Source organism: Jaminaea rosea (genome assembly GCF_003144245.1).
Source record: "Jaminaea rosea strain MCA 5214 unplaced genomic scaffold BDZ90scaffold_5, whole genome shotgun sequence".
Lineage (NCBI taxonomy): Eukaryota > Fungi > Basidiomycota > Exobasidiomycetes > Microstromatales > Jaminaea > Jaminaea rosea.
In genome coordinates, this window is record NW_020289979.1 from 386,958 (window position 1) to 414,706 (window position 27,749).

Here is a 27,749-nt window from a genome sequence, read left to right on the forward strand (position 1 = left end):
CGATCCACACACAATCTCAACATCAACAAAACCACAACCAGTGCGGCGTGACGCAGCGTACTCGAGTGTGCTGCACGGGTTGTCCTATCTGAGCCGGCCGTCGTGTCGTTCCCACCAACCCGACCAGGGGGCCAACGTCTGAGGCAAAGCCAAAGGAGACGAATGATTGCATAGTAACGATACAAGTACAATGAAGAGGACGCCCGCTGCTCGTCCGATAGCCTGCGCTCAAGCCGCTACAGGCGTAGCCGCTATCTTTTGCTTCTTCTTCTTCTTCTGCTTCTTCTTGCCCGGCGACGCCTCATCATTGCGGGCCGTAGAGGAGATCTTTGCCTCGATGGGCCCTTGCTGCTCGGCTGCTGCGCCATTTGCACCTTCCTCTTCGCGGCTGCGCTTCTTGTCCTTCTTCTTGTTGTCCTTCTTCGTTGACTCTGCTGGCGATGCGGCGGCAGTCTGAATGTCTGCACCGTTCTGTTCAGCCGCTGGCTCTGCATCGTCACCATTTGCAGCCTCGTCCTTCTTATCCTGCTGTTGCTGCTTCGCCTCCTTGTTGGCCTTACGGCGCTCCTCCTTTGCCTGCTTCCATGCCATTTTGTTGGCCCTCTTGCGCTCCTGCCTGGCCTTTGCCTTCTCTGATCGCCCAGCCTCTGCGCACTCAGACGGCGCTGACCCATTCTTCGAAGATGCTGGCTTTGAGGCTGGCTTTACCTTCACCCTCGTAGCCTTCTCCTTTTCCTCTCTCCTCATCTGCTCCGCTTCCATCTCCCTCACAATAGCTCTCGGATCTGCCCCTCCAGTCTCGAAGTCATTTTCCCTCTCCGTCCTGGTGAGCTTCTCCCTCACAAAGGTCCTGTAACGGTCTAGTCGACGCTTATGTGCTTTGCTCCCTGCATGTACGTCGACTTGCTGGGTTGACTTGAGTTGTGCGAGTGGGCAGCAAACGCATGATGTCCAGGGTTGACCGGCTTTGAGGGGTGAGTCGGGGGATGTGTAGAAAGGGGAGGTGAGGGAGGTGCTGATGCTGATTGGCGGGACTGAGAGGCCAGAAGAGGCATCGGATGCGGCGTCTTCGTCGTCATCGCCGTCTTCTTCATCTTCCTCATCTTCCTCTTCGGCCTCGACTTCGAGCTCCTCCTCGTCATCATCCTCGCTCCCACTCTCGCTCTCGCTCTCACTATCCTCGTCCTCGTCCATCATGGTCTCCGGTGCAGCATCTTGGCTAATATCGATGCCCTTCTCCTCATCCCTCTCCCTCTGTCGCTTGAATTTGGCCAGGCGCTTGAACATGAAATCGACGTTGCTTGCTGGATTGGGTTAATTGATGGTGGTCGAGGCAACGAGCGAGTGAGCCCAGTCCGCCTTGCCTTCTCCGATGCCTTCTCGACGGACCAAATTTCGAGTGTCGTCCGCCCGCCTGTCCGCCTGACTTCACGCGTGGCCTCCGCGTCGAGAGGAGTCCGAGTGTTTATCCGCCCGCCCGCCCTCCCGCCTACGACTGGTTCGAGGTGTTGGTTGCGGCGACGGCGGCCGCTGCTGCGTCACCTTCCATCTCCACTCACTATCCCCTTTTCTCACCCTCCTACGTCAGTCATCATTCTCCCTCCTGTACAGTGATCAGATCAGTGGTCTACTAGGATCACGCCAAGCATGGAGCAGGCAAGACCCACTACCTCAACAAGGGCTCCGCTAGGGGCCCGCAACCTCAACACTCACCACGAAAGGCTCACTCAAGACGGATCCAATACCAAGAACCATCGTGCTTCGTCGCCCTCATCTTCGCTCCTCATGGCAAAAGTCAATGCCATCAGAGCTCGGGAGAATGTCAAGTCAAGGATGCTCCAACAAGTCGACTACCCTACTCCACCTCCCTCCAGTCAGTCGCCCGCTCGATCGCAGACATCATCAAGGTACTCTGCATCTGCTTCTCCAAGCCCGCTGACCCCAGCGAGCAAGGCAAAGGACAGCTACAAGAGAGATCGAGAGATCACCAGCCCTGTCATAGCAGCAAGAACGCAGCTCAAGGACGATTCGCCGAATCCTCGCATGAAGAAGAGAACCGATGAGCGACCTACGCCGAATAGGAGACCAGCGACTGCGCAGCCTCGGTACAGCGCTGACAGCGACGCAGACGATGATGATGAGGCGCAAAATGCAGGGAACAGTCCAAGACGCAGCAAAGCTTCATCAGGAGGTTCTCGCGTCCTCGATCTTATGTCCATCCGCTCAGATCCTATTCCTAGCGAGACGACTGCTGCCAACATTTCGGCCTCCTTCGACAGCAGCATTCGTCGATCAGGACGAGCACGAACTCAAGCGCCTGGCAAGGGTATCGCAGCCGCTTTGGCTCCTGCTCCATCCCGAGCTGGCGATCGCGCGTCCCCAGGAGCCTCTTTCTCAACCGGTCGGCAGCGCTCAGCTACTCCTCGTCAAGCCAACTCAGCGTCTCCCGCCTTCGTCAGTTCTCCTGCTCCTCCAGCAGCCATAGAATCCGAAGCAGAGACGTCCGACCCAAACGAACTGTTCTCGTCCAGCGACGAGGACGAGAACGAAGCGCAGTACCACTCTCAGCCTATCCTCAAGCCCGTTGCCAAGCGCATTTCTGGCTCTCGCGGTCGTGTCTCCAACTCTCAGCCTCTTCCATCTTCCTCCGGCAAGTCCAGCAGCGGAGGACGACGTTCTGTTCCTCCTCCGCAGCGTCGTCGCGCCAAATCTGCCCAGCTCGGTACGGCCAAGACGCCCGCCAACGGGGGCAAGACTCCGCATGGCAGCAAGAAGAAAGCAGCGACGACCGTCAAGCGGCCCCCACCTATTGGACCTAGGGAAAAGCTGAGCCCCTTTGTCCCGCGACCAGCGAGCCCAAGTGATGATCCGTTACTGCTCAAGGGACGTGACGGGTACGGTAGGCGGGCGGAGGAGCAGGAGCAGGACTACGAAGATGGCGAGGTCAATGATACCTTTGCGGCGGTGGGAAGGCAGGGTAGGCGAGCCGCGCCGGCGGACAAAGAACAGTCTTCCTCGTCAGCTACAAGTGAGCGAGTCTCGCTGCTTGATCCCGCCCTGTCAGAGCATGAGTACTCCTGCGGGCAAGCCGACAGCAGCGAGGACGAGGATGAAGGTGCCGATGACGATGGTGCTGCGATGGAGCAGGAGCCACAGGGAGCCCACTCTTTCAGCAGCGACTTCTCGCGCCTCGCAGCAGAGATGCGGGCTGACCTTGGCACGGAAGAAAATGCCGCTGCCGAGGAGATGGAGCAGGAGGAACCCGAGGAATACTCGGTCGAGATGCATGATGCGGGTCACGACGGCCTCGACTTTGCTTTCGGCGCCGATAATCATCACGACGATGGCGGCTTCTACATGGATGCGGCTGCAGGCGCTGACAGCGATAGCGATGACGGCGGCTACAGCGCCTTGCAAGAGCAAGAGCAAGCGCAAGCGCAACACGTCAGCGGCTCAATGCAAAATCTCGAGACATCAGAGGACCAGAAAGTCGACTTCATGGAGTCGAGAGTCAGTGAGGACGTCTCTGATGCGACCTGGCCAGACGAGCAGGACGACACCCGCGTGACCGAGCCGGCGGCCAATTACCGAGACGAAGAGGCTCATATCGCTGCAATTCAGGGGTCACCGAGCCGCTCCGCCGAGGCAGACATCAGACAGGACGAAGATCTCGCTCCTGAGCAACCAGTCAGTGAGGACGAGGCTGTGCAGTCGGTTGACGAGGAGGTGGGCTCGGACCTGCATGAGCCAGCGCCACTCGCACCATCTTCTGCGATTAGGGCAGTCGTCGACGACGAGCGCGATGCAGCCGAGGCAGAGGAGACGCTCAATGGCTTCGCAAATATGAGCGTCACGCAAGACGAGGGCGAGGACGAAGAAGAGCATGATGTCAAGGCTGCAGAGAGCCTCTTCAAGCAAGTCACCGGGGCGCCAATTGAGTCCACGCCAGCTCGAGCACCGACAGCGGCCACGGCTCAGCCCAGCCTCTTCTCTCAGTCCGTCATACTCCCCTCGCCCTCGACCACGGGCATGGCGCAGCGCTCTCATTCCCACCTCGAGTCCGATTCAATGCGCTCGATGATGCACTCCCTGCATCGTCCCACACCAATCGTCGAGGTCATGAGCTCTGACGCTCAAGCCGCAGCCCGTGCGGCAGCCATCTTGCGCCTTCACCACAACTGGATTCATGAAGGCACGCTGACTACCACGGCTGGTCATGATGGTGCCGAGAAGACCTTCGTAGGCAGCGTTCTCACTGGTGGCCATGACGATACGACAGCGCCTGGTGACAATGAGCTCCCGCAGCTGCTCAAGGACGCGGAGGCTGAGCTGGCGAGATTGGGTGTTGCAGAGCGGAATCAGGCTCGCTCCAAGACTCCCGATGCTGTCGCCGACACAACGCCGGAGGCCAACTATCCCGCCGCAACGGCTGCAACCCCCCTCGCCAACCAAACGCTTAGTGCCCCGACGCCTCGCGTGCCTGGCGCTTGGTCGTGGTCACCCCTCAACCTCTCCTTCCTCGCGCCTTCACTGTCAACGGCCTCCTCTCGCGCTCCTTCTCGCGAGCCAACGCCGCTAAATGGCAACGCTCTCTCCCAGGCGCTGCAGGCTGATTCAACGTCCTTCCCTCGCTCGGCTTGGAAAGCGCTGGAGGGTACTGTGAAGGGAATGGTACGCGAGGCTGTCGGCGAAGCTCAAGGCGGGGACAAAGACAAGGCGCAACGTGCCGCATGGCGTACCCTCTCGCTCTCCACCGCTGTGGATCGCTTCATCGCCGCACACGACATCGACGCCTCTCAACTGCGCGACAGGTGGAGTCGTAGAAGCCTAGAACGCTCAGTGCTCGCCTTGCAGCGTCAGTACTTCTGCAAGCTTGAGAGGCGTAATTTTGGCTGCTTGACGGAAGAGGAGGCACTCCTGGCCGAGCGACCGTTGGGGAGTGAGAGCACAACGATTGGACAGATCACTGCGCCGGTCGATATGACGAGCTCGCATTTGCAGACGCCCATGGCTAGTCTCAGTAGGGCTGTCCTGTCTGGTGCCGAGCCCTCGCCTTTGATGCGGGCTGCCACCGCTTCGCATTCGACGCCGCTTGATCCTCGCAGCGGGTCGAACATTGCCGCAAGCCGAGCCAACTCTGCGGCACGCGCTGTTCCTCTGGACCCACCTACTCCACTCGCAACACCTAGTCAGCCTTTCCCGTCGCCTGCACCTGCTGAGGCGCACGACGTCGCTGCGACACCAGTCCAGCAGCAACGCGAATCCAGCACGGAGGGTAGCTTCATGCAGCGCTCTTGGTCGCTCAAGAAGAGGGTTTCGCAGCTCTTCAGACGGGGAGAGGAGGCTGAGAAGGAGCAGGAGCAGGACCCGCCGCAAAAGCAGGCACAAGAGCAAGAGGGCCAACCGGCAGAGGAATCGACAGAAGTAGTAGTTGAGAGTGAGGCTTCTTCTTCACCGTCGGAAGAGGAAGTCGTCACAGCCGACGTCGAAGAAGCCCTGCCTTCTCCACATTTCTCTCCTCGATCCATCTACCCTGCTGTTCCAACCTCGCCCATGCTCTCGTCCGCCATGCCACCACCTCCGCCACCCGAGCCAACAGCCGCCGACCTCTCATCAGCAAGCGCTCGCGAATTGTCCGCATCCTCCGTATCAGCGCGTCCTCGTGGCCGCAGCAGCATCAGCTCCACGACAAGCAGCTCAGCCGACGACTCTAACAGCTCGCTCCTCGCGCAAGAAGCAGCGGCAGCCGCGGCCGTCATGCTTCAGAAGCGTCAGCTCAACCGAGTCAGCCGGACTACGGGGCTTGTCACGGAGTCGCCGAAAACAAAAGGCGGCAACAACAGCTTCATCATCAGCAATAGTACGAGCACCTGGATCTCGCCGCGCGTGCTGCGCAAGGCCAGGGCCAGCCAAGCTGGTGGCGAAGGGGCAAGGAGCCCACTGGCAAAGAGGACAATCGTGACAGCCGCGGTGGACAGGTACAATACCTCGCGCGCCTCAACATCGCTCCTCTCCCCTCCTCGGGCGCGCAGCTCCCTCTCACTCGCGCATCGCTCCAGCTCGTTCGTCCGACCTACTGCGGTGCTCTCCGCAAACAGCCCAGCCAAGCGCGCCTCAGCCCCCGTCTCCTTCCCCAGTCGCAACCTCGGCACGAGCGGAGGGGGAAGTCGCGGAGGGTCCTCCTTCGTGCGACCCACCGTTCTCGCGGGACTGGGAGACGACAGTCATGTCTCTGCGCGCTTGAAGGCTCAAGCTCTTGCGAAAGCCAGAGAAGACCGCACATGGTTGAGCCCCCTTGCTAAGCGCAGAAGAGCGGAACAGCTTGAAGCTCAAGCGGCCGGCAGGAAGCAAAGTGCGAAGGGTGTAGACCCAATCGCTGCTGCTGTCGCGGCGAAAGCGGCTGAGCGTAGGGCGAGAGGTAGTTGTGCTTCACCTTCCTTTTTGAGCAGAAGGCGTGCTCAGGAGGAGCAGAAGGAGAACAGCTTCGACCAGTCTGCGGAAGAAGGCAGCAGTAGCCTGCAATTCAGACTGCCCTCAACCAGCGGTAGTGCGACTTCTGGGCGGCTCTTTGCGCCCAGGCGAGATGCTAGCAGCGGCAGTATCGTGGCTAGGCAACTGTGAGGTAAATGAGCAGGGACCCTCAGTGCTTAGCTTGTGGATTTTGTTAGTACGGCAGCGGTGCTTTTCCCTCTTCGCTTTCTCTGCGCGCTTCTCGCGACATTGCATATCGTATCGCGTAGGTATTTTGATTGTTCTCATCCCTTTGTCATCTTGCGCATTCATACCACTTGCTAGCAATGATCGCGTGTCGCCGATGCCTGTCGCCCTCGCCCGTTGCCCAGCCTCCCATCTCCTTGTCGGCAGGAGAAGGGGCTATGCCGTGCGACTTTGCTCGTAGCCAATCTTTGCGGCCTGACGATGCATTTTCGCCGTACCTCCTCGCTGAAGAGCGACCTGATGCTTCCTCACTCTAACCCATTGCCAAACAAGTACGGCCCCCTGTGATTGAAGACGGCAAAGTTCGTCCTGGCATCGACCTCATCGATGGACCGCTTGCGCATCTCTGCTGCCCACGTGATCTCCTTTAGCGGTTGAGCGGACCTGATGAGACCCAAAACGAGCAGCACCAGCGACAGTATGGATTCGATGGTGATCTGCACCGGTAGATGGACGTCAATGAGAGGATTGTCGATGGGAGGAGTAGACGAAAGGAAGAGAGAGGGCGATGGTGAGCTCAATTGCCGGTCACGTCTCTTCCGTGCAGTGGTCATGAGCTCACATCAAGCGGCACCTTGGGATGGCTGATCCCTACACTCTTGGAGATCGAAGAGTGCTCATAGGTGGAGTAGGCCGAGTGCAGCAGGAGGACTAAGGGCACAAGAAGATGGGGACCTCGAGGTCAGCCTTTGGCCACGACTCTTCGCCTCTTCAACTTTGCGCACTCACTGGTGCCAAGGATGATCAATGGCCTCCCTATGGCGCTCATCTTGGAGATCGAGGCTGCTCTGAGGCTTGCTCGATCAGTGAATCCGTGACGATGAAGAGGATGCAGGGAAATGAAGGCAAGAAGCTCTCGCAGCCAAGACCATCGCCGTCGTCGTCTCCGTGTGCCGCCACGCGAGCCGCCTGCATGTGCTCAGGCCAGGCAATTTCGACCGCGATGCACGCACCCGGGATGCCAATCACTCGTCGATGTTCGCTCATTCGAAGCCGCGACCTGAGAAGACGCAAGCACATCGACGGTCCGTAAGAGGCAGCACAGCGATCAGGTACAAGCAATGCTCATGGATGGCGGACGTGAGGCGGGACGCGGCGGCCACTGCGTGCCAATGACCTCGTAGATATCACACAAGGACCGGCAGGGGCGGCCGGCTGAGCGGTCGACAGCTCATGGCCCGTCTAGCGGCCGAGCAGCCAAACGAAGAGCGTCGGTTGTGGCCTCAATGACTTTTTGTCCTTCTTTCCTTCGTCACCATCTCGCTCATCACGCTCAAAGTCGAGGTCAGCATCGACTGACTGACCCTTAGCCCGCCATCATGGTAGCCAACGACGCAGGCCAATTCGCGTCGCCCATGGCACCATCTTCTGCTCGTCAAGTCAATGGCTCCGACCCAGCCACCGCCGCCGCTGCCCAATCTCCCGTCGTCGATCTCGCTACGGCCATCAAATTGCTCTCCGCCGTCAACATGGAGAGAGGGCTGCTCATTGCCGGCGCCTCAGCCCTCCGTAGGCTCCGCAATGACATCCTCGGCGTTGAAGGTGCGTTGTTGCATCCACAGCATCATCGAGCGGCTCCTGACTACTTCTCTCCTCCCATGTCACCACCAGCGATCCAGAATCTCATCCTCGCCGGCCACTCTCCTGAAGCCATCAAGTACTGCCTCGCTCAGAGCAGTGTGATGCGAGAGCAGATTCAAGCCAAGCTACCAGACCTCGTAGGGAACTTCGCCCTGGGCTACGCCATATCGACGACGTCAAGCCAGCTCAAGGCCGCTATTGCCACCAGCAATAACAGCCCCAAGCAGACCATCGAGATCATCCTCAAGACCATCGACGAGGCACGCAAGACCAAGCCAGCGCCTTACCAGCCTGCCGACGAAGTGATTGACTACGCCCCTCTGATTCAATTTGTCGATTACCAGCGAGTTGAGGTGAGCAGGACGCGGTGCTCTAGTTGACCAGCTCGTGATCTGACGCTCCCCTTCGCTATCATCAGGGCGTCTTGTTCGAGGACCCTGCTTGGGCGGATGGCCGCAAAGCCAAGGACCGTTGGGACGCCCGCCTCTCGCATACCATCAAAGACATGAACTTGCGCTTCAATGATGCCGTTGCTGCCCTCGACTGGAAGCAAGCAGGTCTCAATGTCACGCTCATTCTCCAAGCAGCTCAGCCCAGCGACGCCCTCAGCATCGTGAACAACAGTGGCACCGCTCAGGTAGTTGCCGGTCCCAGCCTACCCAGCAAGGCCGCCGCTGCTCCTGATTTACTCGGCGTCAGCGACAAGACCCTAGCTGCTCATGGCCGTGTCGTCCGTCAAGCGCTCGTACGCACTCTGTTGGAGAGAGCAGAGGCCCATAGCAGCATTAGTATCTCCACGATTGAAGAGGGCTGCTTACGCAGCACCATCAATGACAAGAATATTCGCACTTTAGGCACCGTCAACGGCACCACCGCCACAGCAACCACGAGGAATGGCAATGGCCACACACCTCATGAAGCAAGCGGTGAAGATGAGCGTTTGTGGCATGCGCTCCTTCAAGCTGTCGGGATAAAGAGCGAGTGGGCACTTGCCTGGGGCGCAGCCCTACTCAGTCTCGATCGGTGAGCCTACCAGAGGACTGGTCCAAGCAAGCTTTCGTGCTGACTACCTATGCGTTCTTGAACCCGTACAGAAATGAAGAAGCGATTCAAGCCTTCAGCATCGCCATCACGACTTGCGGACAACAGCAAGCCTCGCTCAGCGACAGCAGCAGCTACACTGAGCCACTCTCGCGCAGTCGCGATGTTACCCTCGATGAGCTCATTGCTCAGCTCACAATCAGTCATGATGACGACGAATCCACCAGCGACGACGAGGTTGAGGAAAATGGTGAACATAAGGCCACCGGTTACAGCATTCCCGCGCAAGCCATCTCAAAGGAGGAGAGGCGGCTCGCTCATGTCATTTTCCGAGCGGCTCTGCTCCTGAGGGCACTGGCTCGTGTGCGCCTGCTAAGCATCGCTCATGACGATCAGGCTGGAGGCGTCAGCAGCAGCGGCACCGTCTCAATCCCCGAGTCTGTCATCACTAGCAGCAACAGCAATCTCCGCGGGTCATCAGCTCGCGTGGGCGATGAGGCGACCAATGGCATCCGCAGCAGCAGCAGCAGCAGCAGCAATCACGACGAGGGCAGTGTCAACGACACTGTCTCGACGTGCGAGAGCGTCACTACCCTCGCAAGCAGCGTCGAACAGCCCGCCGACAAAGCTTTTGCGCCTGCCTCGTCACTCGCCAATGGCAAAGTCGGCGGCGCCAATAGTATGGATAGCAGCAGCAGCGAGCTCGTCCGCCTGGCCAGCCTTGATCTCGAGAGACTGGTCAAGATTCAGCCTGGACACAAGCATGCGCAAGCTCTCCTCGACGTCCTCTGCGGCTTGGAGGCGAGGACCGGCAAGGATAGCAGCAGCGAAAACGGCATCAGCAAGGCAAACGGCGGCGATGCCGCCACGTCGGCAGAAGAACCTGATAGCAAGCAGATCGAGATGTGCGAGACGAGCAGCAAGAATGTAGAGGGCGCTGAGCCTTCCCCTGCTGGCCAGGGAGTGAATAGGGTGAAGGTTGCGCGAGTGGAGGACGAGGAGGAGTGAGTAGCCGAGGGAAGAAGGAAGTGGAGAGAGTGAGCGGGCGTTGCGCCGCAGGCGGTGCGAGCTTGCCAGTGGCTAGCCACGCTCTTGTGTGAGAAGGAGGGGATGTGAGAGGGAGGCGGAAGGCTGATGGTACACGGGTACCACTACGGCAAGGACGACGGCGAGGAAGGGGCTGACGTAAGTCTCCTACCGTCTGGGGACGTCGAGGGTGAGGGAGCATGAAGGGTAACACTTCACTCTTCTTCTTCGACCTCGCGAGGTCGCGGCCCCCTGATCTGCTTTCGGCTTTCCCTTTTTTCACTCTCCAATGATAAAAGTTGGCGATTGATTGGATGGGATGATGATCGTGGGATTGAATTTGAGACAGCGCAGTAGAGTCCATTTCATGGTGTCTGAGGAGAACGCGACGGCCATAGAGTACAGCACAAAGCTTCGTCGCCAACATAGCCTCTCTAGAAGCTCAGATGGCTACCATCGTTTCCCCTCTGCTGTCCAATCACGGAGCCATGAGGTGTAAAGCTGTAGCTGAACTGGTTACCAGCAAAAGAGTCCCCCTTGCGGTGGCGCACGTACTTGATGACTGGACTGCCGTGTGCGCCACGCTCGAAAGACCAGGTCTGGAAGAGCTGGCCGGAGTCGTCACTGAGGGAGCAACGCCTTCCAGGGTGCGTGAGGAAGGTACTCGAGGCGTTGTCTAACCGGAGGAAGGGGGGGGGGGGGGTGAGAAGGGGTCAGAGGGAAATCAATGGGCGATCGCTTTGACATCTTGGGGCCACTCACCTCCGTCCTGACCGACCAGACACTCCCCATTGGCCTTGACCTGAATGTGACCGTACTTCTTCTTGTCCGTGCTCTTGTAGCCCAAGAAGGAGCTGTCGCTGCATTGCAAGAACTCGACGGATGCGTGTGCCTCCTTGTTGTTGAAGCGGTTGAGCAGACGAACGTCACTTGTTCCGGCGTTCGAGAGGCCCAGTGCGGTACTGTTGCTACCGGCACGGGCGGGTACGAGCTTGAGGGTGCCCGAGGCCGCCAAGCTGCACTTGAGCGAGCCGACCGCCTTGTTCGCAGGGGAAGTGACGGGTGCTGGTGCTGAGGATGCGAGGTAGGGCGCGAGGGCTAGAAGCAGGCCGAGCACGGCGAGGAAGGGAACCTTGTTGAGAAGAGACATGCTGAGAGGAAGCTTGAGGTGTGAGAGGTGGAGCAAGTCGAGTGTGCTATGATGGGCTGATGTGGGAAGAAGGAAAAGTTGGTGGAAAGATGGACCTCTTATAGCCTCTGATGTAGAATGCAGTAAGGCAAGGTACAGGTTTGGCCATCACGCAGGTCTGTCTCGACTGCGACTGGGTCTAATGACTTTCGCCGCCCGCGGAGTCGCGATGCTCAATCGCGTCGTGGTCGAGCCTCTCTGTGACAATGGACCTGCCATATGGCTACAGCCGGTTTGGATTTGCTCCCAACACGATGTGTGTGTCTTCGAGGATCGAAATTCAAGCGGAGTCGATGCCATTCGTGGCCATCTCAGTCCTTGACGTCAATCGAAGGCGGGGAAAGGAGGCGGACCTGACCTCGCTTCTTGCGAGTCGACGTCGCCGATTGTCCCGCTCCACCTTCTCTGGTCGACGCGACCCCGCCGTCTGATGGAGCCTACGAATGCCTTGATTCCGCCTTGGGTCTCTCTGGCTTGACTAGAAAGGACGCGATGACGAACGAAAGCAGCCACGTGTGATCGGACACTGGTTGCCCGTGCCTCTTGCCGCAGTGGCGTTTGCGGTCCGACGTGGCTAGGTGGTACCTCATTGCGGTGTGCGGCTCTAGATGGCAATGTGATGGTAATGAGAGAATAGAAAGGTGGCGATCGTCTTGCTCGAGCAGGGCTCAGGCTAAGGGAACATCGAGCAGAGAGGCACTTGCACCACTCGTCTCGTCATCGCCATCAACTGACCATCCCAACCGCGACCTTGCTACAATGCCCAAGGCCAAGGTGAGGAGCACCTGGCTCGTTCAGAGATGGAGGGCAGCATGCTAATTGTCACCATATGCCTCTCGTCACAGCGCAAGGCTCAGTCAGAGGGAAGTGACGAGGGTAGCAGCGCCTCGAAGAAGGACACCGGTGACTCGCCCAAGTCGCCAAGGAAGTCGGGCGGCCAGCAGCCTGCGTCGAGCAAGGCGAGCAGGCGACTCTGACGGTACTAGCGGCTAGCAGGAATGAAGTCTACTTACATTGCACCTCTCCCGTTGCTGCACAGGATTGGACGGAGGCTCACTGGAATATGCTCAACAAAGCCATCGAGCAGATCGCGGTCGATCACGTCGCCCAGATCGTCGAGTCTCACCCGGACCTGGTAAGTTGAGCTGGGACGGCGGTGGTGATGCTGAGCTCGAGCATAAGAGGGGTCTGACCATACACGCTGGCCACATCACTCGCATCAGGCCCCATGGAAGCCCAAAGGACGCCTTCAGCCCAAAGTACGCCAGCTCATGCGTACGGCAAAGGGAGCAGGCAAGGGCGGTCATGACAGTAAGGATGATGATGGAGGTGTGGGCCCGTCCACTCCACACAAGAAGGCCAAGCTCGATCACGGCGAGGAGCAAGGCGCCAATATGGCTGATGATGGCGACAACGAGGAGGCTGGCCCGTCTACTCCTGCTACTAGCTCCAGCTCTAAGGCGAAGCGTAAGCAAAACTCAAGCAGCAAAGGCAAAGGGAAGCAGGCGGCGGCCAAGGAGGAAGCTGTTGATGATGAACAGGAGGCGGACGAAGGGGCTGAGGCAGCTGAGGAGGCTAATGAGACGGAGCGTCAGATGCACGGCAAAGAGCAGAGCGAGGCAGACGCTGATGTCTGGGACGAGCTCACCGCCATTGATGATCGCCTCGACGGGTGATGACCAGCACCACGCACACAAGACAGCTACGAGGCAAGATGCTGCCATCGCCATCCCACTAGGTGGCATGCGCAGCTATCCCTTCGGGCCCCACCAGAACATCTCACCTGTCCTATCGACCGTCGCGTCTCTCCATCAATCGTGCAGCCTCGCACACGCCAATGTAGCCTTCACAACTCGCCTTCCCAGCTCGACGGCGTGGGGTGAGGTCGACGGTCGAATTGCTTTATGTGGTGATGTGTGTGTGTGAGCTCGAAACAGAAGAGTAGTACATGAGTAAGAGAGGCAGCCAAGCGTTGTTGCACCATGTCTTGCCCTCTCCAACCAAGAAAGGACGAAAGACAATGACGCAGCGAACCGCTTAACGGTACGACTTCTGGCGACGAGCACGCGCACCCTGACCACCGAACTTCTTGGGCTCCATGCGGCGAGGGTCGGCGATGAGGAGCGTGCGGTCGTAGGCGATGAAGAGCTGACGGAGCTCAAGAGCAGAGGCGGCGTCGTAGTACTTGGCGTAGTAAGCGACGAGGGCCTTGGCGATCGCCTGACGGATGGCGTAGGTTTGCGAGGTGTGTCCACCACCGGAGACCTTGACGCGGATGTCGACGGTCCTATGAGTGAAGGCAGAAGAAGAGAAGTCAGAGTCGATGAGGGAGACGTGGGTGCCAAGCATGGCAAAGTAGACTCACGAGAACTTGTCCTCGCCGACAACGAGGATGGGCTCGTAGACCTTCCAGCGGAGGATCTGAGGCTCAACGAGGGAGATGGGCTGGCCGTTGACACGGAGGAGACCCTTGCCCTCCTTGGCGTGGGCGACAGCAGTGGCCGTCTTCTTCTTGCCGAAGGTCGACACGGATTGAGGCGCCGACATGCTGTGAGAGAGAGTGGGTTGGGAGGACAGAGGTGTCAGCTCTGAGCTGCTTCCGAAATGGTGAACGATAGGCGTAGGGGCAACGTAGAGAGCCGTGCAGCAGTCGTCGTCGTCGTCGTCGTCGTCGAAGGGTGCTCCTCATTCAAAGCGACCCCACCTCGGGGGCCTGCAACCTCGAGTCGTTGCAAACCAATCCAGCTATGCCATCTCGACTCGCTCCTTCCTCCCCTCCTACGATTCTCTTCTCGCTGGAGCTCTCGCATCGCCACAGATGCGCAACTTATATGCGACTGCTTTTGCTGATGCCCATCGACTACCGGATTGCACTTTTCCCTCCTTCGAGTCCAGCCTGGCTGGTCCTTCGATCATCGACATGGCTCCAAGTTGCCTGCACTTGCAGATGATGATGTATGTCCGTGATTGGACGACGACGGCGACGACGATGCTGCGTAGCTTCTCTGCGTGTCCGTAGTGTCACAGGATCGCATGACTGATGCTTACCTGTGTGGTGATGTGATGAGGGAGAGGTGGAAGGGGATTCGTGAGGAAGAAGCAGGCAGACGTCGAGGATGGCAGCGTGGTCGAGACGAATTAGCCCGTTGACCCACTCGCTCTCTCGCCCGCCCGCCCGCCTGCCTGACGGGCCTGCCTTCTCACTCTCCCTCCGCCCGCCGTCTGCTGCGAATCGTCAAATCACGTGACGGGAATCGACGGCAGGGCGGACGACGACGACGGCCTGTCGATGCGGGCCAGGGCTTGTCTGCTGCTCGACCTTCTGAGCTCAAGTCCACCCCACCCCTCCTTTCACCCTCATCACCACACATCATGTCGACTCAAATCTCCAAGAAGAGGAAGGTGAGCGTCGCAGCGAAGATGAGAAGGCTGTCGTAGTCAGGGTAGAAGACGAGCAGAAAGCTGCAGACCGTGTGCAGCAGCATCTTCGGAGTGGCGAAGGATGACAAAGGGATCGATGCGCAGCTAGCATAGCAGGGAGGGAGGCAGCATATATATCCATCATACCTATCGAGCACGCACTCACACAGCCAAATCTTTCTTCTCTCTCCACCCCTCCGCTCACAGTTCGTGGCTGACGGTGTCTTCGCCGCCGAGCTCAACGAGTTCTTCACCCGCGAGCTCTCCGAGGAGGGATACTCCGGCTGTGAGGTTCGTGTCACCCACGCCCGCACCGAGATCATCATCCGTGCTACCCACACCCAGGACGTCCTCGGTGACAAGGGCCGTCGCATTCGCGAACTCACTGCTCTCGTCCAGAAGCGCTTCCGCTTCCCTGAGGGATCCCTCGAGCTCTACGCCGAGAAGGTCCAGAACCGTGGTCTTCACGCCGTCGCCCAGTGCGAGTCGCTCCGCTACAAGCTCCTCGGTGGTCTCGCCGTCCGCCGTGCCGCCTACGGTGTCCTCCGCTTCGTCATGGAGTCCGGCGCCAAGGGTTGCGAGGTCATCATTTCGGGCAAGCTCCGTGCCGCCCGTGCCAAGTCGATGAAGTTCACCGACGGCTTCATGATCCACTCTGGTCAGCCCGTCCGTGACTTTGTTGACGAGGCTGTCCGCCACGTTCTCATGAAGCAGGGTGTCCTTGGTATCAAGGTCAAGATCATGTCCGGCTGGGACCCGACTGGCCAGGCTGGCAAGCCCTTCCCTCTCCCCGACGCCGTCACCATCCTCGAGCCCAAGGAGGAGGCACCCATCACCGCCCCCATCTCCGAGTCTCGTCAGCCTGCCGCCTCCGAGGTTGTCCCCGGCCAGGCTTTCCCTGGTCAGGACAACGTCGCCCCTGCTGTCGCTGCTGAGGCACCTGGTCTCCAGGCCGGTGCCCCCGGCGCTGCCTACTAAGCGGCCAAGCGGCACGTGTTGCACTAGCATGATGACGACGGCGATGCGCTAGCAGTGTCATTACTTCTCTAGCCTTGTACTTTCTTCTCCTTTCTCCTTTTCAATGTTCACGCCTGCGATCGTCGTCGCATCACACGATCTATCCACGCGCCCCTGCACCGTCTGCCCTCAGCGCTGCCCTCAGAATGCGAACGAGGGAGCGAATCTTAAGTGAAAGCGAAGCACGCTCGTGGTGGGAACGAGATCATCCATTTCGATTAAGGATCGACTGCGTGGCGGGCTCGAAATGTCGATCGCTCCAGATGGTGTTCTAGCCGTACCGTATGGCTGCGTCGTCTCTTTTCTTCTGCGGCGCTGCAGTCGCTCCCAATTTTGCTCTCATTGCAGAAGGCTGGCTTGGCTGGCTTCTTCTCTGCGCGGCGCGGCTCTGTGCTCGCCTTCCTCAGCCCGAACTGCCCGCGTCAACCGGGCCCAGCAGCCCACGCATTGAGCGCTCTGAGCTTGGCTTGCACTTGCACTTGCACTCGACGTCGTCGCATGGCTCTTTGGCTCGCCGCCCGCTCCCTCGCTCGACTGCTCGCACCCGCACCTTCCTGACTGCCTGCCTGCCCTTTCGCTGCCAGCTCTGTCCTGTCCGACTTCTCTACACTCCCACCTTCTAACAGTGAGAAAGAGAGAGAGCTTCGACTCCCTACCACATCTCGCACTACTATCATCCAAAGGCAGAAGAAGAAGTCAGCTCCCAGCTGCTCCTTCGCTTTTTCCCTTCTTCCTCACTTTCGCAATCTCGTCCTCTTCGTTGGCGGCTTCTTCCTTCTTCGGGGAGCCTCTCACACAAGAAAAGCTCGAATAGCTTCACATTCGAGCTCAAAACCTCTCACATCTCGCAAGCTCTTGTAGCCCGACCTCTTCAAGAGGTCTCACAGCCAAAGATGGCCTTCTCGAGCAAGAACGCCTTTGCCCTTCTGGGTGGTGAGTAGGGCGCAGCTGCTGCAAGTCAAGCCTGCGTCTGTTTGGTCACTCACATGAAGGTCCCTCTCCTCCCTCCCCTTTCTACGCTCAGACGACGACGGACCGGCGCCCGTTGCCGCTGCTCCCAAGGCTGCCGCCCCTGCTGCCCCCGCGGCCGCCCCCCGCAACGTCGTTGGTTCGGGACGAGGTGCTCCCCGTGGTGGTGCTGCCGCTGCTGGCCCCCGTGGTGGTCAGCGTGCGCCAAGGAACGCCGATGCTGCTGCTGCTGGCGGCGCTGAGGACGGTCAACAGACCCGTGATGCTCGTGGTGAGTTGCAGCACAGAGGGCAGCCAAGCTGCGCAGCTCGTGCCCGTATGCGGCCAAGCTGCGGATGTGACAAGTTGGCCGGCTAATGCTGCGAGAGGACCGCATCGAATGCTCATCATACTGACCTCAACCTGTGTCCTACTCTCGCTTGCAGAGCCTCGCAAGGGACGTGGTGGTGACGGCCGTGGCCGTGGCCGCGGTGGCCGCGGTGCCAAGGGTGGCCGACTTGACCGTCACTCTCAGACCGACCGAGTGTGAGTTGCCGTGCCCCAACGCTTCTTTTGAGAGTACACGCTGACCAACTTCACACTCTATTTCCGCCAACAGCGACTCGGAGAAGAACATTCACCAGGGATGGGGCGGTGACGATGGCAAGCGCGAGCTCAAGAACGAGGAGGACGCTGTCGCAGACGCCAACGCCGAGGCCACCCCCGCCAACGGCGCTGCTACCCCCGCTACCGTCGAGGGAGACGAGGCTGCCCCCGCTGCTGAGGCCGTCCCCGCTGAGGAGGTCGACAACACCAAGACGCTCGACGAGTACCTCGCTGACATGGCTGCCAAGAAGGCTACGCTCGGCGGCAAGGCCGTCACTCCCCGCACCGTAGAGGGAGGCCAGTGGGAGGGCTTCGGCAACAAGGTCGTCAAGTCACAATCGGGCGGCGACGAGTTCTACGCTGCCACCAAGGCGGCCAACGAGCGCAAGCAGCGCGAGAGGAAGGAGAAGCAGACCCTCGACATTGAGCAGACGTTCAACACTCCCCCCGTCGCCTCGCGCGGTGGACGTGGTGGTGCCCGCGGTGGACGCGGCGGTGACTTCGGTGGGCGTGGACGTGGTGAGGGCCGTGGACGTGGTGCCCGTGGTGCCCCCCGTGGCGCTCGTGGTGGAAACGCCGGCCCCAAGGTCAACCTCGAGGACACTCGCGCTTTCCCCTCGCTCTCGTAAGAGGCGAGCCCAAGCAAGCTCACAAGCAATGTGTCGAGGCCGAGAGAGGGTCGGATAGGCAGGATCGGCTTCCGCAGCACGTCAGCACGTCACCCTTCTTTTCACTCCCTAACAAGCACCGACCAAACAGCCAAACACCCCATCAGCTCATTCTTTCAAAAACAAAGGGGGCGCGCGTCTCGACTCGTCGCCTCTCCAAGATCCGCAAACAATCGAATCGTCAGTCGCCTCAGTACTTGGGTCTCGTTTCTCCTACTCTCCCTCTACATCCATCAACCTTGTCTTCTCTATCCTCCTGCGGCAATTACCTGACCTTCTCGCTTTGCTACGCAATCAAAATCTGCTAAGCAACTTCGACAGGGCGACGTGCGGGCGACTGCTGGGCCTTGGTGCTCATGTGTCTCTTGACGAGCTTTTCCCAGGATCGCCCACTGACTGGAAGCTCTCTCTTGACGCTGACATCACCTCTCGCCCCCGTTTCTAGCAGGCAGCCCTTCTTCGTCGCTGCCAAGCTACACAGGACTTGTCAGATGAAGAGATTGAATTCATTGAGCAACCTTGACCCTGTTACACGCATCCGTTCCATCCCAACTCATGCCTCTGCCCCAGGTGCGTCACCTCAACGGGTGGCGTATCCGCCACACGCACCACGAGCTTCCTTCCACCTCCACCACCGCTGCCGCCACCGGCAGAAGAAGCGGGACCCGCCCTCCCATCCTTGAGCATCTCTAATCCCCTCCTCACCCCAGCCAAGCCATCTGGCACCACTTCTGCCTCCACGGGTCGTAGGGAGCCTGAGGCGAGGAGCTCGTAGATGGAGGATAGGAAGGAGGCGGTCCACAGGCGATCCTGGTAGAAGGTGGTGCTGAAGGAGATGCGGGGTGTGATGACATCTCGGTGGCCATACTTCGTGGCCGAGTCATCCTCCTCTTCGCGCGGTCGCTTGGGGTTGCCTGCCAGGCAGATGAGTTGTGCAGGCTCCCGTCGAAGCTCATCGTGTGTACCGTGACGATTACGCCTCCACGCCTCGCCCTCAGCCAGTGCGCGAGCACAAAGTGAAGCCGTCGCGCTGCCCACGCAGTCTAGGCCGTATTTGAGATCACCCTCTTCTTCCTCATTCATCTCCCCAACACCTCCGCACGTCGCCGTCCAGATATCCTCCAGCACCTGCTCCGTGGATCCGAACCGGTCCACGCACGCATCCACCCTCACGACTCCGCGCAAATACTCAAAGCTGGCAGGTGAGGCTACACTGACTACCTTAAGACCGGAGAGACGGGCAAGCTGGGCAGCATAGATGCCCGTCACGGTTGCGCCCCCGTAGATGAGCAGCCAGGGTTGCTTGCTGCTGCTACGCAGACGAGAGGAGCGGCGAGGCGGTGGAGACGGTACTCTTACCTCGCTTCGAGGGTAGAGCCCGCCGCCGAGCTCTGCTGCTCGAGGCAGGTCGAAGAACCAGTGCAAGGCCACGCCTGCAGTCACCAATCCTGTGCCTATCGTGGCCGCCTGCTCGTCGCTCACCGTAGCTGCGATGTCTCCTTGAGCATCGGGCAATCTCCCCACAGTGAAGGCCTTGCAGACACTGTACTCCTGATATGCCCCTGCCCTCCAGTCCCTCGCCGAATCTGTGCACGTCCACACCCTATCCCCCACCTTGAGCCCTGTATCCCTTGCCACCTCCCCACCCAACTCCTCTACGACTCCGCAGACATCCCTGCCCAGCACCCAGGGCAGCCTGCCGATGCCGAATCGGTAGAGCAGAGACTTGAAGTCCACGTGATTGAGGCCGACGCATACATTGCGGATGAGGACCTCGTCTGACGATGTGATGGTGGGGCGCGCATGGTTGCGAGAGAGGGAGAAGCAATGCGCCCAGCCTGAAGAGAGGGTGGGGATGAGAAGAGCCGTTTGAGTTGGTGGAGCAGGCGGTGAGAAGGAGGAAGAGGAAGCAGTGACGTCTTCCTTGGTGTATGGAAGCTCGCCCAAAGGTGAAGAGGTTGCTGTCTCGCTGACGCTGCTCCTTGCGCTGCTAGAGCTACTGCTGCCAGGTGCTGACGATGAAGAAACGAGTGGATCGACTTCCACATCTTCTGGCTCCCAACCGAAGGAAATATGCCCGCCGCTGGCCGGCATGAGGTCGACTGGGAAGTCGTACGAATGGGTGTGCTTAGCGGTGCCAGCAGTTCTGGGCTGCCAGCTGGACGCTGGAGATGCTTCGGCGTGAGCCATTGTCGCGTGAGGGCAGTGAAGGGGTCAGACGATCAATGATGGGTATGAAGATGTCTATTTTTCTCTTGATGGCTTGTGCGTTGCCATAGCTCTCTCGACCACGCTGACATCGTCTTCCCGTGACGTCGTCGCATCCATTGCTACTCGCTCGACATCCTCGCCATCGCCCATACGTGATGATCGCCAGAGCCGGCCCTCTTGCGTGCTTCGCGTACGAGCAAGCACGCGCACCCTCGCACGCGCCCGCAATCTCTCTCGCCCGCTAGCCCTCGCCCTGCGACCCTTCCCCGGCCGTCCGACAGCATTTACTGGGACGAGGGCGGCCGAGCAACCTCGCTTGTCAAAGGCCGTCTTCGAAGCCAGCCTCGTGGTTCTCGTTTTCGGACACTTTTCTCTATTCATCGATACGGGGGGCACGAGAGGGGACCTCGGGCCCAAACGGACGGCTTCGCGGCATCCTCGTCGTCACAATTGTTTGATGAGCCAGGCCGAAGATGCATTGATCGCGGCCAGAGGAAGCTTTTCCCCTTAAGCCATGCCATACCTCTGTCCACGTCAGTGAGCGCGGAATGCAGAGATGTGGCCCTTGGTCAATCGCCGCCTGGCCGCTGAGGAGGCGCGGAGCAGGGAGAGTCGCGGAGTGAGTGAGGGCGGAGAGCGGGGTCACGCAGGACGCTTGGCTTGGAAATTGACCGGGCAGAGTCGGAGACCCTCGCCGTCAATGAGTCCAATATCACTCCTTGGCAATCAGACCATTCCGTCAAAGAAAGCAGCCTATCAGGACAGGGCAGAACACTGGTCCTCGTCTCCCTCGCCGTAGCGCATAGCATACAAGGAAGGCAGGTTGTGGCTTCTCCTTTCTCCCTCTTGCACCAACCCCCTTCTGACATCGACATCGGCGCGCACCACCATGAACTACGCCTCGCCCTTCTCGACGACGCCCCTTCGCGGGCCCTTGCCTGTCCTCAATCGCGCAGAGTCATCTTGGCGCAGCGACCAGGATGGTATTCAGATGCTCAGGCGGCCCTCGAGACCTGGAGACGAGGACGATGCGATCGATGTCAAAACGAAGACTGCAGACGATCCTCAGGATGGAGGAGGAGGACAACCGCCAGGAGCAGGCAGCGATAGCGGCATAGCCACCGTGCTTCGTCGAGGCCGAGGGGGAGGTCAGCAGCAGCGGCAAGGAGATTCTGCTCGGTACTTAGCCGATCGCCCGCCAAAGGGACGATGGGACAAGTTCAAGTGGTTCCTCAAGATGCAGCTCAAGTATCTCGGGCCTGGTATTACCATGAGCGTCGCATACTGTGATCCGTGAGTAGGCGCCATACCAGCATACACGATGACTGCTAGCAGCGCAGCATGCTGATTATCTGCCCTCTGGCTCGCGCTTCGCAGCGGCAACTGGTCGACTGACCTACAAGCCGGCAGTCAATTCGGGTACCCGCTCCTCTTCGTCATCCTCCTCACGGGCATCTTCGGTATCATCCTCCAAGTCCTCTCGCTCCGAATGGGAATCGTCTGCAACGAGGATCTCGCTGTCCTCACGCGTCGCTGGGTCATGAGCATTGGCAAGAGCAAGAAGCCCGTAGCCATCAATCGTGACCGCTCTCAGTCCCCCTCACCCTCGCCGATGACCGTTGAGGACCCTAGCACATCCACTTCGACACGTCACTCAGTGTGGGCGCACAGGAGCCGAGTAGGGCTACTGTGGACCCTCTACCTCGTAGCAGAGGGAGCTATCATCTGCACAGAGCTGGCCGAGCTAGTCGGCTCGGCCATCGCTCTCACGCTCCTCTTCCCCAAGCTGCCTCTCTGGGGAGGCGTCCTCATCACCTCGGCGGACGTCTTCCTCATCCTCTTCATCTACCGCCCAGACACCAAGGGACTCCGAGCCTTTGAGTTCTGCATCGGAGTGCTGGTGCTTATCGTCATCAGCTGCTTGGTGGCGTTGGTGGTCAAGGTCGAGCCGCACTGGCCCGACGTCTTCCACGGCTATCTGCCCTCGGCCGCCGTTGTGGGACCGCAGGCACTGTACGTGGGCATCGGTATCTTGGGAGCTACGTGTATGCCGCATGGCTTGTTTTTGGGTAGTCACTTTGCCATGTTCGAGCGAGAGGAGCACACAGACAGGGAGGCCGAAGTCACTGCCGCGCAAGAGCGCAGGGAGCGTCGTCATGACCATGACACTGCGAGCAACTGCGAGGCACAGCGAGAGGCCCAGCACGTCCTCCCTGTCCCATCCTCAACGTCTACGGTGGCGGACAAGGGGACAAGGGCACGTCGCCTCCGCAGCACCATGCATCGCCTTGCGCGTCGTATTCCTGGAGTCGACCCTTCAGTATTAGGGATCACTACGCCGGAGGAGGAGCAGGCGGCTGCCAAAGCCAGAGGTGCCACGCCACCCCCACCTCGCCCTCCTCCGACTCTTCGTTCCCTCAATAGGCGCCTCCTCCACTCCACCATAGACGTCACCGCCTCGATGATTCTCTTTGCCCTCACGACTAATTCCGCCCTCCTCATCGTGGCAGCCCAAGCCTTCTACTTTGGGCTGGACGGCTCACCTGCCAACGAGACGCACGGCAACGTGGTAGTTGGCGACCTATTCGAAGCCTTCGATCTCCTCTCCTCGCGCCTCAACCACGCCTCCGCCATCCTCTTTGCCGTCGCCCTCCTCGCAGCAGGCCAGTCTGCATCTATCACCGTCACGCTTGCAGGGCAGGTCATCTCCGAGGGAATGATCAAGTGGCGGACGAACCCATTCTTGAGGCGCTGCTTGACGAGGGGTATCACACTCATCCCCAGCTTTGTCGTTGCGGCGGCAGTGGGGCGAGGTGGACTCGATAGGATGTTGGTGGCTAGCCAGGTGGCATTGAGTATGGCGCTGCCCTTTGTGCTTGCGCCGTTGCTTGTGATCACGGCGCAGGAGAAGTGGATGGTGGTGAAAATCCGGGATGCGGGCGAGGCGGGCGAGGAAGATGACGCAACTGGGCAGCACGAGGAGGCTGCTCCTCAAGCTACGCAGACGACAGATGGTGCAGGTGTGCGGCAGAGCGCAAGCTCGTGGTGGACTCGCCTCACGCGCGGCCGCGGTAAGCCTCAGCAGCGCCGTCGTCTCTCCTTCTCGCTGCGACCTGAACATACCCGCTCCTCCTCGTCACTCTCGTCCTCTTCATCTGAGGACGAGCGCGAAGGGCGGGAAGCACTACCCGCTGCCGCCGTCACCGGTGCCCCGTCTCGCATGATCACGGTAGTCCACTACGCGAGCAGCTGGCCCCTCGTTGCGGTCACGGCAGCCATCTTCACCTTGATCGTCCTGTGTGACGGCTTTGTACTCATTACCACGGCGCTAGGCACAGGGGGTGCCGCCTGATCATATCTCGTTCTTTCCTCTCCATTGTCCTGTATCAATAGATTATACTCATCTCTTCGCTCTCGCAAAGGGCGTCCACGCAGTAGCAGCACCTCAGAAGGGGGGACGCACACGTTAGCCGTTGGTCACGTAGCAGTAGCAGAGATCATTCAATAATATTGACAATGTACTTGTACATCATTGCGCGCATGAGTCCGTGGGGCGACCTTGCGCGTCTTCTGCTGCAGTGCGGAGGTGATGGTATTGCCTGGTACTACCTGCGCTGCTCATCCATCATCACGATGATCATCAATAATGCTCTCTCAAGCTCTTCGACCTTAGATGTCTCGATGACGCGACTACTTGCGACAGACAAAGAGCATCATAGGGGTGAAGAGTCCGGACTTGCCTCCCTCTACGAGCGCCGCACCAGCAATCTTCAGCTGCTCCCCAACGTCGTGCGTACCCTTGGGAGCCAAGCCGATGCGCTCAAAGACGCTGACGGCGGTTTGCGTCACCCAGGTGCCTGCGCGCGTCATCCTCCAAGCCGTGAAGACGTCCCAAAGGGACTGGCATTGGCGCAAGTCACCTTGGAGAGGGTAGTACCACGGGAGCGGGTCGTCGCCCGCCGCCAGGTCCTCGTCGCGCTCGACTTTAAATCCAACCTCCTTGAGCGCCGCACGAGTGACCTTGATGTCTCGCATCTCAGGAATTCCATCTCCCACCTCGATACCGTGAGCGATCCTGCGGTGCTCCGCGTTCGTCTTGTCGTAGCTGTCGGTCATGCACCACTCGTACACGCCAAAGACACCCTGGGGCTTGAGGACCTTCTTGATCTCGCCGTAGATGCCAGCGGCAGAGGGGGCGTGGCAAGTGGCCTCGATGGCGTAGACTGCGTCGAAAGCGTTGGGGCCGAACTGCTCCTCGAGCTTCATGAAGTCGCCCTTGACGAAGGAGACTTGATTCTCGAGGCCAGCGTCCTTGGTCATCTTTTGAGCGAGGGAGACCTGGTACTCATTGTTGTTGAGACCCACAACTTGGACACCGGCGAAGCGGGCAATCTCGCGGGCAGGGCCGCCAACGCCACATCTGTGGGCGTAGAGAAGAAGAGAGAGGTCAGCGAAAAGTCTTTGACGATGCCCCTCGGCGCGTTTGTGGTGCTCACCCGACATCCAGCACCTTCATACCAGGCTTGAGCTGCATCGAAAGGGCGAGGTAGTGCTCATGCCTCGCAAGGGCCTGCCTGAAGGGCTCGCCCTTGAAGAACTTGCAGAAGTGGAAGCTGGTGCCCCATCCGTACATGTAGAGGCTCGTGGCACCATCGTAGTAGCCGTTGACGACGTCCTTGTACTGGTTGAGGCGCTTGGCCATTTCACTCTCGCCGTCGTCCTTGGAATCCTTCTTCCAGAACTTGGAGTAGTCCTCGATACCCTTGAGGTTGCGCTTGCCAGCGACGGTGGAGCCATTGGTGTTCACCGAGGAGCTGGTGCCGGTGGCGGTGGGAGCCATTGTGAAGGAGTGGGGCTGCGGGTACAGAGTGAGGGGGGAAGGGGGCGGGGCCGGGCGTGTGAGCCAGCCTATTCTGATTGACGCTTGCTTTTATCCTGCTTTGCTCGTCGCTTCCTCTCGCTCTCGCTCCCGCTCTTTGATCAGGGACTTGAATGGGATATTGGCCTCCACGAAGGGAGAAGCGCGACCCCCTTCACCCCCGAAAGGGCAAGAGGATCGCACCCCTCCTCCTGGTCAGGCAAAACGGTTTGCAGACCTTTGTGTTTTTTCATCCTTCTAGAGACTGCCTCTACCAAGCTTTGTCTTGTCGTACTCACAGTGTTGGTAGGGAGCGTGCGGGTTCGAGGGAAGAGGAGAAGGGAATAAATTGGTATCGACGAGAGGAAGAAGTTGGCGCACGGCTGAACCTCAATCAATCGTCTCCTCCGCCCCTCTGGGAAGCAGTCGGTCGCTCTGTCTCGCTGCAGCCGGGACGAAGAAGCCTTGACTTTCTGTCATGCAGCGGGCAAAGCAACACAGCCTCGCTGCCGCCCGCCCTGGATGCGGCTGTGGCTGCTCTGGGCCAGCTTCCATGCTACGCGATTCCGCCCGCGAGCAGGCAGCGCGAAATCGTTCACCGACGCCTAGCCTGGCTCATCAAGGTCAAGGCAAGACCTGAGATCATCAATGCTGTTCAACGTGACCGCAGGAAGAGGTAATATAGCGTTGAGGAGCAGACATAGAGCCCAAAGATCAAATCAAGACAGGCTGTGGTTCGCCACACTAGCGCCTTAGAACGTCGCCCCCGCGTTAGCCGTGCTCGCGACACCACCCCACAAGTTGAGCGGCCAAGACGAGAAGTAGAACGTCCAGCGTCGGTTGCTCAAGCAATGATGCGTCAGATCCTCGAGATCGAACATCTCACCGATGGGCATTCCCCACATTGCGCTGTGGCGGCGAAGGAGGATCAGAAGATCAGCCTTTTCATTCTTCTTCATCGAATCGGCGCCCGAGGCCGCCTCACTCACAGGAGCGTCTCGTGTAAATGGGTCTGGCCCAGTGGGCAAGGCCATCTTTCCAAAGCAGGCGCGTCACTCGCCACAGCAGCAAAATGATTGTCCCACAGCCACTCGAGCATCGCATCGCCTTGCTCGATGCCGACGTACCCCTTCTTGCCCGTGGCACCATCGCGACGCTCCGCGTCTGAGGAGTTGTAGTAGCGGTACGTCCAGCCAGTGCGGATGATCAGGATGTCGCTGCGGGCGCCGGAGAAGATGAGGCCTCGTCAGCGCCGCAGGACGGGATCGTCTCGTCAACAAGTCGTCTCGCGCACTCACCCTTGCCTGAACCTTACGCCCTGCGCCCTCGCGCAATCCCTCAGCTGATCCAGCGTGATGGCGTTCGTAGTTGCAGGATCATAGGGCGGCTTCCCCTCATTATTCCTACACAGATAGCCCCAAACATCCAGGAGCACCCCTCTCCCCGCGATGCCCTTCTGCGCCCATGCCTGGATCCCCAAGTCAGGTCCTCTCTCTCCTCGAGGATCGACCGGGCGATCCGGGTTAGCAAAGGAATCGTGAATCTCCTTGCGGCTCCGCCCACCATAGTAGCAATTGAGTGACAGATGACCAAAGTGGCTCAAACCATCCCACTGAGATCCTGCTTGCAGGTTTAGCGCGATCTCATCGTCCGCCAAAGGCATGCCCTCCTGATCACTACGATCCTCGACGGCTTCCCCCGCCACGCGGCGCTCGTGTAATGCCGCCTCCCTCCTCTCGGCGTACTGCGGACCCTGCTTCCCCCTCGCTGTATGCTCCACGCCCTTGCGGCCGAAAGCAGCATGAAGAGGCAAGTGCATCGGCCAGCTCAAGGTCACACAGACACCTGTGCGAATCTCCTCCTTTGCGGCTCTCGCGCGCACAGGTGCTGTCAGCATGTTTAAAGTGCCCAGCTGGTCCCCCTGGCCCCAGACTGACCAGGCACAGCCAGGGAAGCCTCCTTCGGAGGGGAGGTCACGAAAGCGAGGGAGACGCTCCCACTGTTTGGCTTCGGCGTGAGGGTGGGAGTGTTGCCCGCTGTAGTTGTTCTGCGACGAGTGTTGTCGGATCGACGTCGGAGATCCGACTGCGCCGCCTAGCTGGCGGGAGATACTTAGCAGACGGTCGGCTGGAGAGGAGGCGTGAGAGGAGGAAGGAGAGGATGAAGTAGCCTGCGAAGGGGTAGAAGACGTCGGAGCGCCTACGCGATAGTACTTTGGAGTCATGCTCGCGCCGAGGGCGCCAGCGATGCGTGAGATGCGATGTCGTGTGGATTCGTCGTGATGGTCATGGTGGCTGCCGCTGCCGCTGCCACCGCTGCTTCCTCTGTTCGAGCTCATCTTGACGACGACTATCTTGATGGTAGGGTATGGTACGGGGAGAAGGACAAAGAGGAGTAGGCTGCTCGGCTGACTGAGTCGCCGTCCATTATGCGTGAATCCGGCACAACGCTTGTAAAACAGACGGCA

The 27,749-nt window shown here is 59.6% G+C and overlaps 13 protein-coding genes across 13 annotated transcripts; 6 read left to right on the forward strand and 7 right to left on the reverse strand.

The window, feature by feature from the left end:
• Nucleotides 1-18: 18 nt before the first annotated feature.
• On the reverse strand, nucleotides 19-1,308 carry BDZ90DRAFT_231790 (hypothetical protein). The gene has a single exon (XM_025505999.1). It carries the CDS (start codon nucleotides 1,285-1,287, stop codon nucleotides 229-231), a length of 1,059 nt encoding a protein of 352 aa, XP_025362635.1. The 5' UTR covers nucleotides 1,288-1,308; the 3' UTR covers nucleotides 19-228.
• Nucleotides 1,309-1,558: 250 nt separating this feature from the next.
• Nucleotides 1,559-6,948, forward strand: BDZ90DRAFT_231791 (hypothetical protein). Its single transcript, XM_025506000.1, has one exon. The coding sequence runs from the start codon at nucleotides 1,648-1,650 to the stop codon at nucleotides 6,619-6,621; it is 4,974 nt and encodes a 1,657-aa protein (XP_025362636.1). The 5' UTR covers nucleotides 1,559-1,647; the 3' UTR covers nucleotides 6,622-6,948.
• Nucleotides 6,949-6,965: 17 nt separating this feature from the next.
• Nucleotides 6,966-7,486, reverse strand: BDZ90DRAFT_279162 (hypothetical protein; the record flags this gene model as incomplete). Its single annotated transcript, XM_025509155.1, has 3 exons — nucleotides 6,966-7,154; nucleotides 7,280-7,368; nucleotides 7,447-7,486. The coding sequence occupies 3 exons, from the start codon at nucleotides 7,484-7,486 to the stop codon at nucleotides 6,966-6,968; spliced, it is 318 nt and encodes a 105-aa protein (XP_025362637.1).
• A 208-nt stretch (nucleotides 7,487-7,694) lies between these two features.
• Nucleotides 7,695-10,679, forward strand: BDZ90DRAFT_231792 (hypothetical protein). The gene is made up of 4 exons (XM_025506001.1): nucleotides 7,695-8,259; nucleotides 8,329-8,651; nucleotides 8,717-9,321; nucleotides 9,393-10,679. Exons 1-4 carry the CDS (start codon nucleotides 8,037-8,039, stop codon nucleotides 10,345-10,347), a joined length of 2,106 nt encoding a protein of 701 aa, XP_025362638.1. The 5' UTR covers nucleotides 7,695-8,036; the 3' UTR covers nucleotides 10,348-10,679.
• Nucleotides 10,535-11,637, reverse strand: BDZ90DRAFT_160227 (hypothetical protein). Its single transcript, XM_025503606.1, has 2 exons — nucleotides 11,128-11,637; nucleotides 10,535-11,041 (listed from the first exon to the last, which is right to left on the reverse strand). Exons 1-2 carry the CDS (start codon nucleotides 11,513-11,515, stop codon nucleotides 10,800-10,802), a joined length of 630 nt encoding a protein of 209 aa, XP_025362639.1. The 5' UTR covers nucleotides 11,516-11,637; the 3' UTR covers nucleotides 10,535-10,799.
• A 512-nt stretch (nucleotides 11,638-12,149) lies between these two features.
• BDZ90DRAFT_160270 (hypothetical protein) lies at nucleotides 12,150-13,411 on the forward strand. The gene is made up of 4 exons (XM_025503608.1): nucleotides 12,150-12,328; nucleotides 12,400-12,513; nucleotides 12,594-12,689; nucleotides 12,778-13,411. Exons 1-4 carry the CDS (start codon nucleotides 12,314-12,316, stop codon nucleotides 13,228-13,230), a joined length of 678 nt encoding a protein of 225 aa, XP_025362640.1. The 5' UTR covers nucleotides 12,150-12,313; the 3' UTR covers nucleotides 13,231-13,411.
• A 124-nt stretch (nucleotides 13,412-13,535) lies between these two features.
• BDZ90DRAFT_160242 (ribosomal protein S9) lies at nucleotides 13,536-14,201 on the reverse strand. Its single transcript, XM_025503607.1, has 2 exons — nucleotides 13,920-14,201; nucleotides 13,536-13,841 (listed from the first exon to the last, which is right to left on the reverse strand). Exons 1-2 carry the CDS (start codon nucleotides 14,099-14,101, stop codon nucleotides 13,592-13,594), a joined length of 432 nt encoding a protein of 143 aa, XP_025362641.1. The 5' UTR covers nucleotides 14,102-14,201; the 3' UTR covers nucleotides 13,536-13,591.
• A 698-nt stretch (nucleotides 14,202-14,899) lies between these two features.
• On the forward strand, nucleotides 14,900-16,269 carry BDZ90DRAFT_231796 (putative 40S ribosomal protein S3). Its single transcript, XM_025506002.1, has 2 exons — nucleotides 14,900-14,956; nucleotides 15,182-16,269. Exons 1-2 carry the CDS (start codon nucleotides 14,927-14,929, stop codon nucleotides 15,950-15,952), a joined length of 801 nt encoding a protein of 266 aa, XP_025362642.1. The 5' UTR covers nucleotides 14,900-14,926; the 3' UTR covers nucleotides 15,953-16,269.
• Nucleotides 16,270-16,776: 507 nt separating this feature from the next.
• On the forward strand, nucleotides 16,777-18,458 carry BDZ90DRAFT_160292 (hypothetical protein). The gene is made up of 4 exons (XM_025503609.1): nucleotides 16,777-16,924; nucleotides 17,016-17,231; nucleotides 17,386-17,485; nucleotides 17,559-18,458. The coding sequence occupies exons 1-4, from the start codon at nucleotides 16,885-16,887 to the stop codon at nucleotides 18,172-18,174; spliced, it is 972 nt and encodes a 323-aa protein (XP_025362643.1). The 5' UTR covers nucleotides 16,777-16,884; the 3' UTR covers nucleotides 18,175-18,458.
• Nucleotides 18,459-18,741: 283 nt separating this feature from the next.
• On the reverse strand, nucleotides 18,742-20,100 carry BDZ90DRAFT_214485 (GroES-like protein; the record flags this gene model as incomplete). The annotated part of the gene is made up of 1 exon (XM_025504193.1): nucleotides 18,742-20,100. A coding segment is annotated over one exon (1,359 nt), but the record flags the coding sequence as incomplete, so codon positions are not given.
• Nucleotides 20,101-21,106: 1,006 nt separating this feature from the next.
• On the forward strand, nucleotides 21,107-23,952 carry BDZ90DRAFT_231798 (Nramp-domain-containing protein). Its single transcript, XM_025506003.1, has 2 exons — nucleotides 21,107-21,717; nucleotides 21,802-23,952. Exons 1-2 carry the CDS (start codon nucleotides 21,314-21,316, stop codon nucleotides 23,774-23,776), a joined length of 2,379 nt encoding a protein of 792 aa, XP_025362645.1. The 5' UTR covers nucleotides 21,107-21,313; the 3' UTR covers nucleotides 23,777-23,952.
• A 10-nt stretch (nucleotides 23,953-23,962) lies between these two features.
• BDZ90DRAFT_239353 (hypothetical protein) lies at nucleotides 23,963-25,632 on the reverse strand. Its single transcript, XM_025507356.1, has 2 exons — nucleotides 24,921-25,632; nucleotides 23,963-24,844 (listed from the first exon to the last, which is right to left on the reverse strand). The coding sequence occupies exons 1-2, from the start codon at nucleotides 25,262-25,264 to the stop codon at nucleotides 24,115-24,117; spliced, it is 1,074 nt and encodes a 357-aa protein (XP_025362646.1). The 5' UTR covers nucleotides 25,265-25,632; the 3' UTR covers nucleotides 23,963-24,114.
• Nucleotides 25,633-25,930: 298 nt separating this feature from the next.
• BDZ90DRAFT_231801 (hypothetical protein) lies at nucleotides 25,931-27,741 on the reverse strand. Its single transcript, XM_025506004.1, has 3 exons — nucleotides 26,581-27,741; nucleotides 26,272-26,499; nucleotides 25,931-26,191 (listed from the first exon to the last, which is right to left on the reverse strand). The coding sequence occupies exons 1-3, from the start codon at nucleotides 27,618-27,620 to the stop codon at nucleotides 26,035-26,037; spliced, it is 1,425 nt and encodes a 474-aa protein (XP_025362647.1). The 5' UTR covers nucleotides 27,621-27,741; the 3' UTR covers nucleotides 25,931-26,034.
• Between the last annotated feature and the right edge of the window lie 8 nt (nucleotides 27,742-27,749).

Bases quoted from the DNA above. Each gene is read 5' to 3' on its own strand.
- BDZ90DRAFT_231790 (XM_025505999.1), bottom strand. From the start codon at position 1,287: ATGTTCAAGCGCCTGGCCAAATTCAAGCGACAGAGGGAGAGGGATGAG.
- BDZ90DRAFT_231791 (XM_025506000.1), top strand. From the start codon at position 1,648: ATGGAGCAGGCAAGACCCACTACCTCAACAAGGGCTCCGCTAGGGGCC.
- BDZ90DRAFT_231792 (XM_025506001.1), top strand. From the start codon at position 8,037: ATGGTAGCCAACGACGCAGGCCAATTCGCGTCGCCCATGGCACCATCT. The intron at 8,652-8,716 runs GTGAGCAGGACG...CGCTATCATCAG, and splicing joins TCGATTACCAGCGAGTTGAG to GGCGTCTTGTTCGAGGACCC. The intron at 9,322-9,392 runs GTGAGCCTACCA...GAACCCGTACAG, and splicing joins GCCCTACTCAGTCTCGATCG to AAATGAAGAAGCGATTCAAG.
- BDZ90DRAFT_160227 (XM_025503606.1), bottom strand. From the start codon at position 11,515: ATGTCTCTTCTCAACAAGGTTCCCTTCCTCGCCGTGCTCGGCCTGCTT. The intron at 11,042-11,127 runs GTGAGTGGCCCC...TCCTCCGGTTAG, and splicing joins TCTGGTCGGTCAGGACGGAG to ACAACGCCTCGAGTACCTTC.
- BDZ90DRAFT_160270 (XM_025503608.1), top strand. The intron at 12,514-12,593 runs GCGAGCAGGCGA...GTTGCTGCACAG, and splicing joins AGCAGCCTGCGTCGAGCAAG to GATTGGACGGAGGCTCACTG. The intron at 12,690-12,777 runs GTAAGTTGAGCT...CACTCGCATCAG, and splicing joins TCGAGTCTCACCCGGACCTG to GCCCCATGGAAGCCCAAAGG.
- BDZ90DRAFT_160242 (XM_025503607.1), bottom strand. From the start codon at position 14,101: ATGTCGGCGCCTCAATCCGTGTCGACCTTCGGCAAGAAGAAGACGGCC. The intron at 13,842-13,919 runs GTGAGTCTACTT...CTTCACTCATAG, and splicing joins GTCGGCGAGGACAAGTTCTC to GACCGTCGACATCCGCGTCA.
- BDZ90DRAFT_231796 (XM_025506002.1), top strand. From the start codon at position 14,927: ATGTCGACTCAAATCTCCAAGAAGAGGAAG. The intron at 14,957-15,181 runs GTGAGCGTCGCA...CTCCGCTCACAG, and splicing joins AAATCTCCAAGAAGAGGAAG to TTCGTGGCTGACGGTGTCTT.
- BDZ90DRAFT_160292 (XM_025503609.1), top strand. From the start codon at position 16,885: ATGGCCTTCTCGAGCAAGAACGCCTTTGCCCTTCTGGGTG. The intron at 16,925-17,015 runs GTGAGTAGGGCG...TTCTACGCTCAG, and splicing joins CGCCTTTGCCCTTCTGGGTG to ACGACGACGGACCGGCGCCC. The intron at 17,232-17,385 runs GTGAGTTGCAGC...TCTCGCTTGCAG, and splicing joins ACAGACCCGTGATGCTCGTG to AGCCTCGCAAGGGACGTGGT.
- BDZ90DRAFT_231798 (XM_025506003.1), top strand. From the start codon at position 21,314: ATGAACTACGCCTCGCCCTTCTCGACGACGCCCCTTCGCGGGCCCTTG. The intron at 21,718-21,801 runs GTGAGTAGGCGC...CGCGCTTCGCAG, and splicing joins AGCGTCGCATACTGTGATCC to CGGCAACTGGTCGACTGACC.
- BDZ90DRAFT_239353 (XM_025507356.1), bottom strand. From the start codon at position 25,264: ATGGCTCCCACCGCCACCGGCACCAGCTCCTCGGTGAACACCAATGGC. The intron at 24,845-24,920 runs GTGAGCACCACA...CTACGCCCACAG, and splicing joins ATGAAGGTGCTGGATGTCGG to ATGTGGCGTTGGCGGCCCTG.
- BDZ90DRAFT_231801 (XM_025506004.1), bottom strand. From the start codon at position 27,620: ATGAGCTCGAACAGAGGAAGCAGCGGTGGCAGCGGCAGCGGCAGCCAC. The intron at 26,500-26,580 runs GTGAGTGCGCGA...CGGCGCCCGCAG, and splicing joins GGCGTAAGGTTCAGGCAAGG to CGACATCCTGATCATCCGCA. The intron at 26,192-26,271 runs GTGAGTGAGGCG...TCGCCGCCACAG, and splicing joins CATTTACACGAGACGCTCCT to CGCAATGTGGGGAATGCCCA.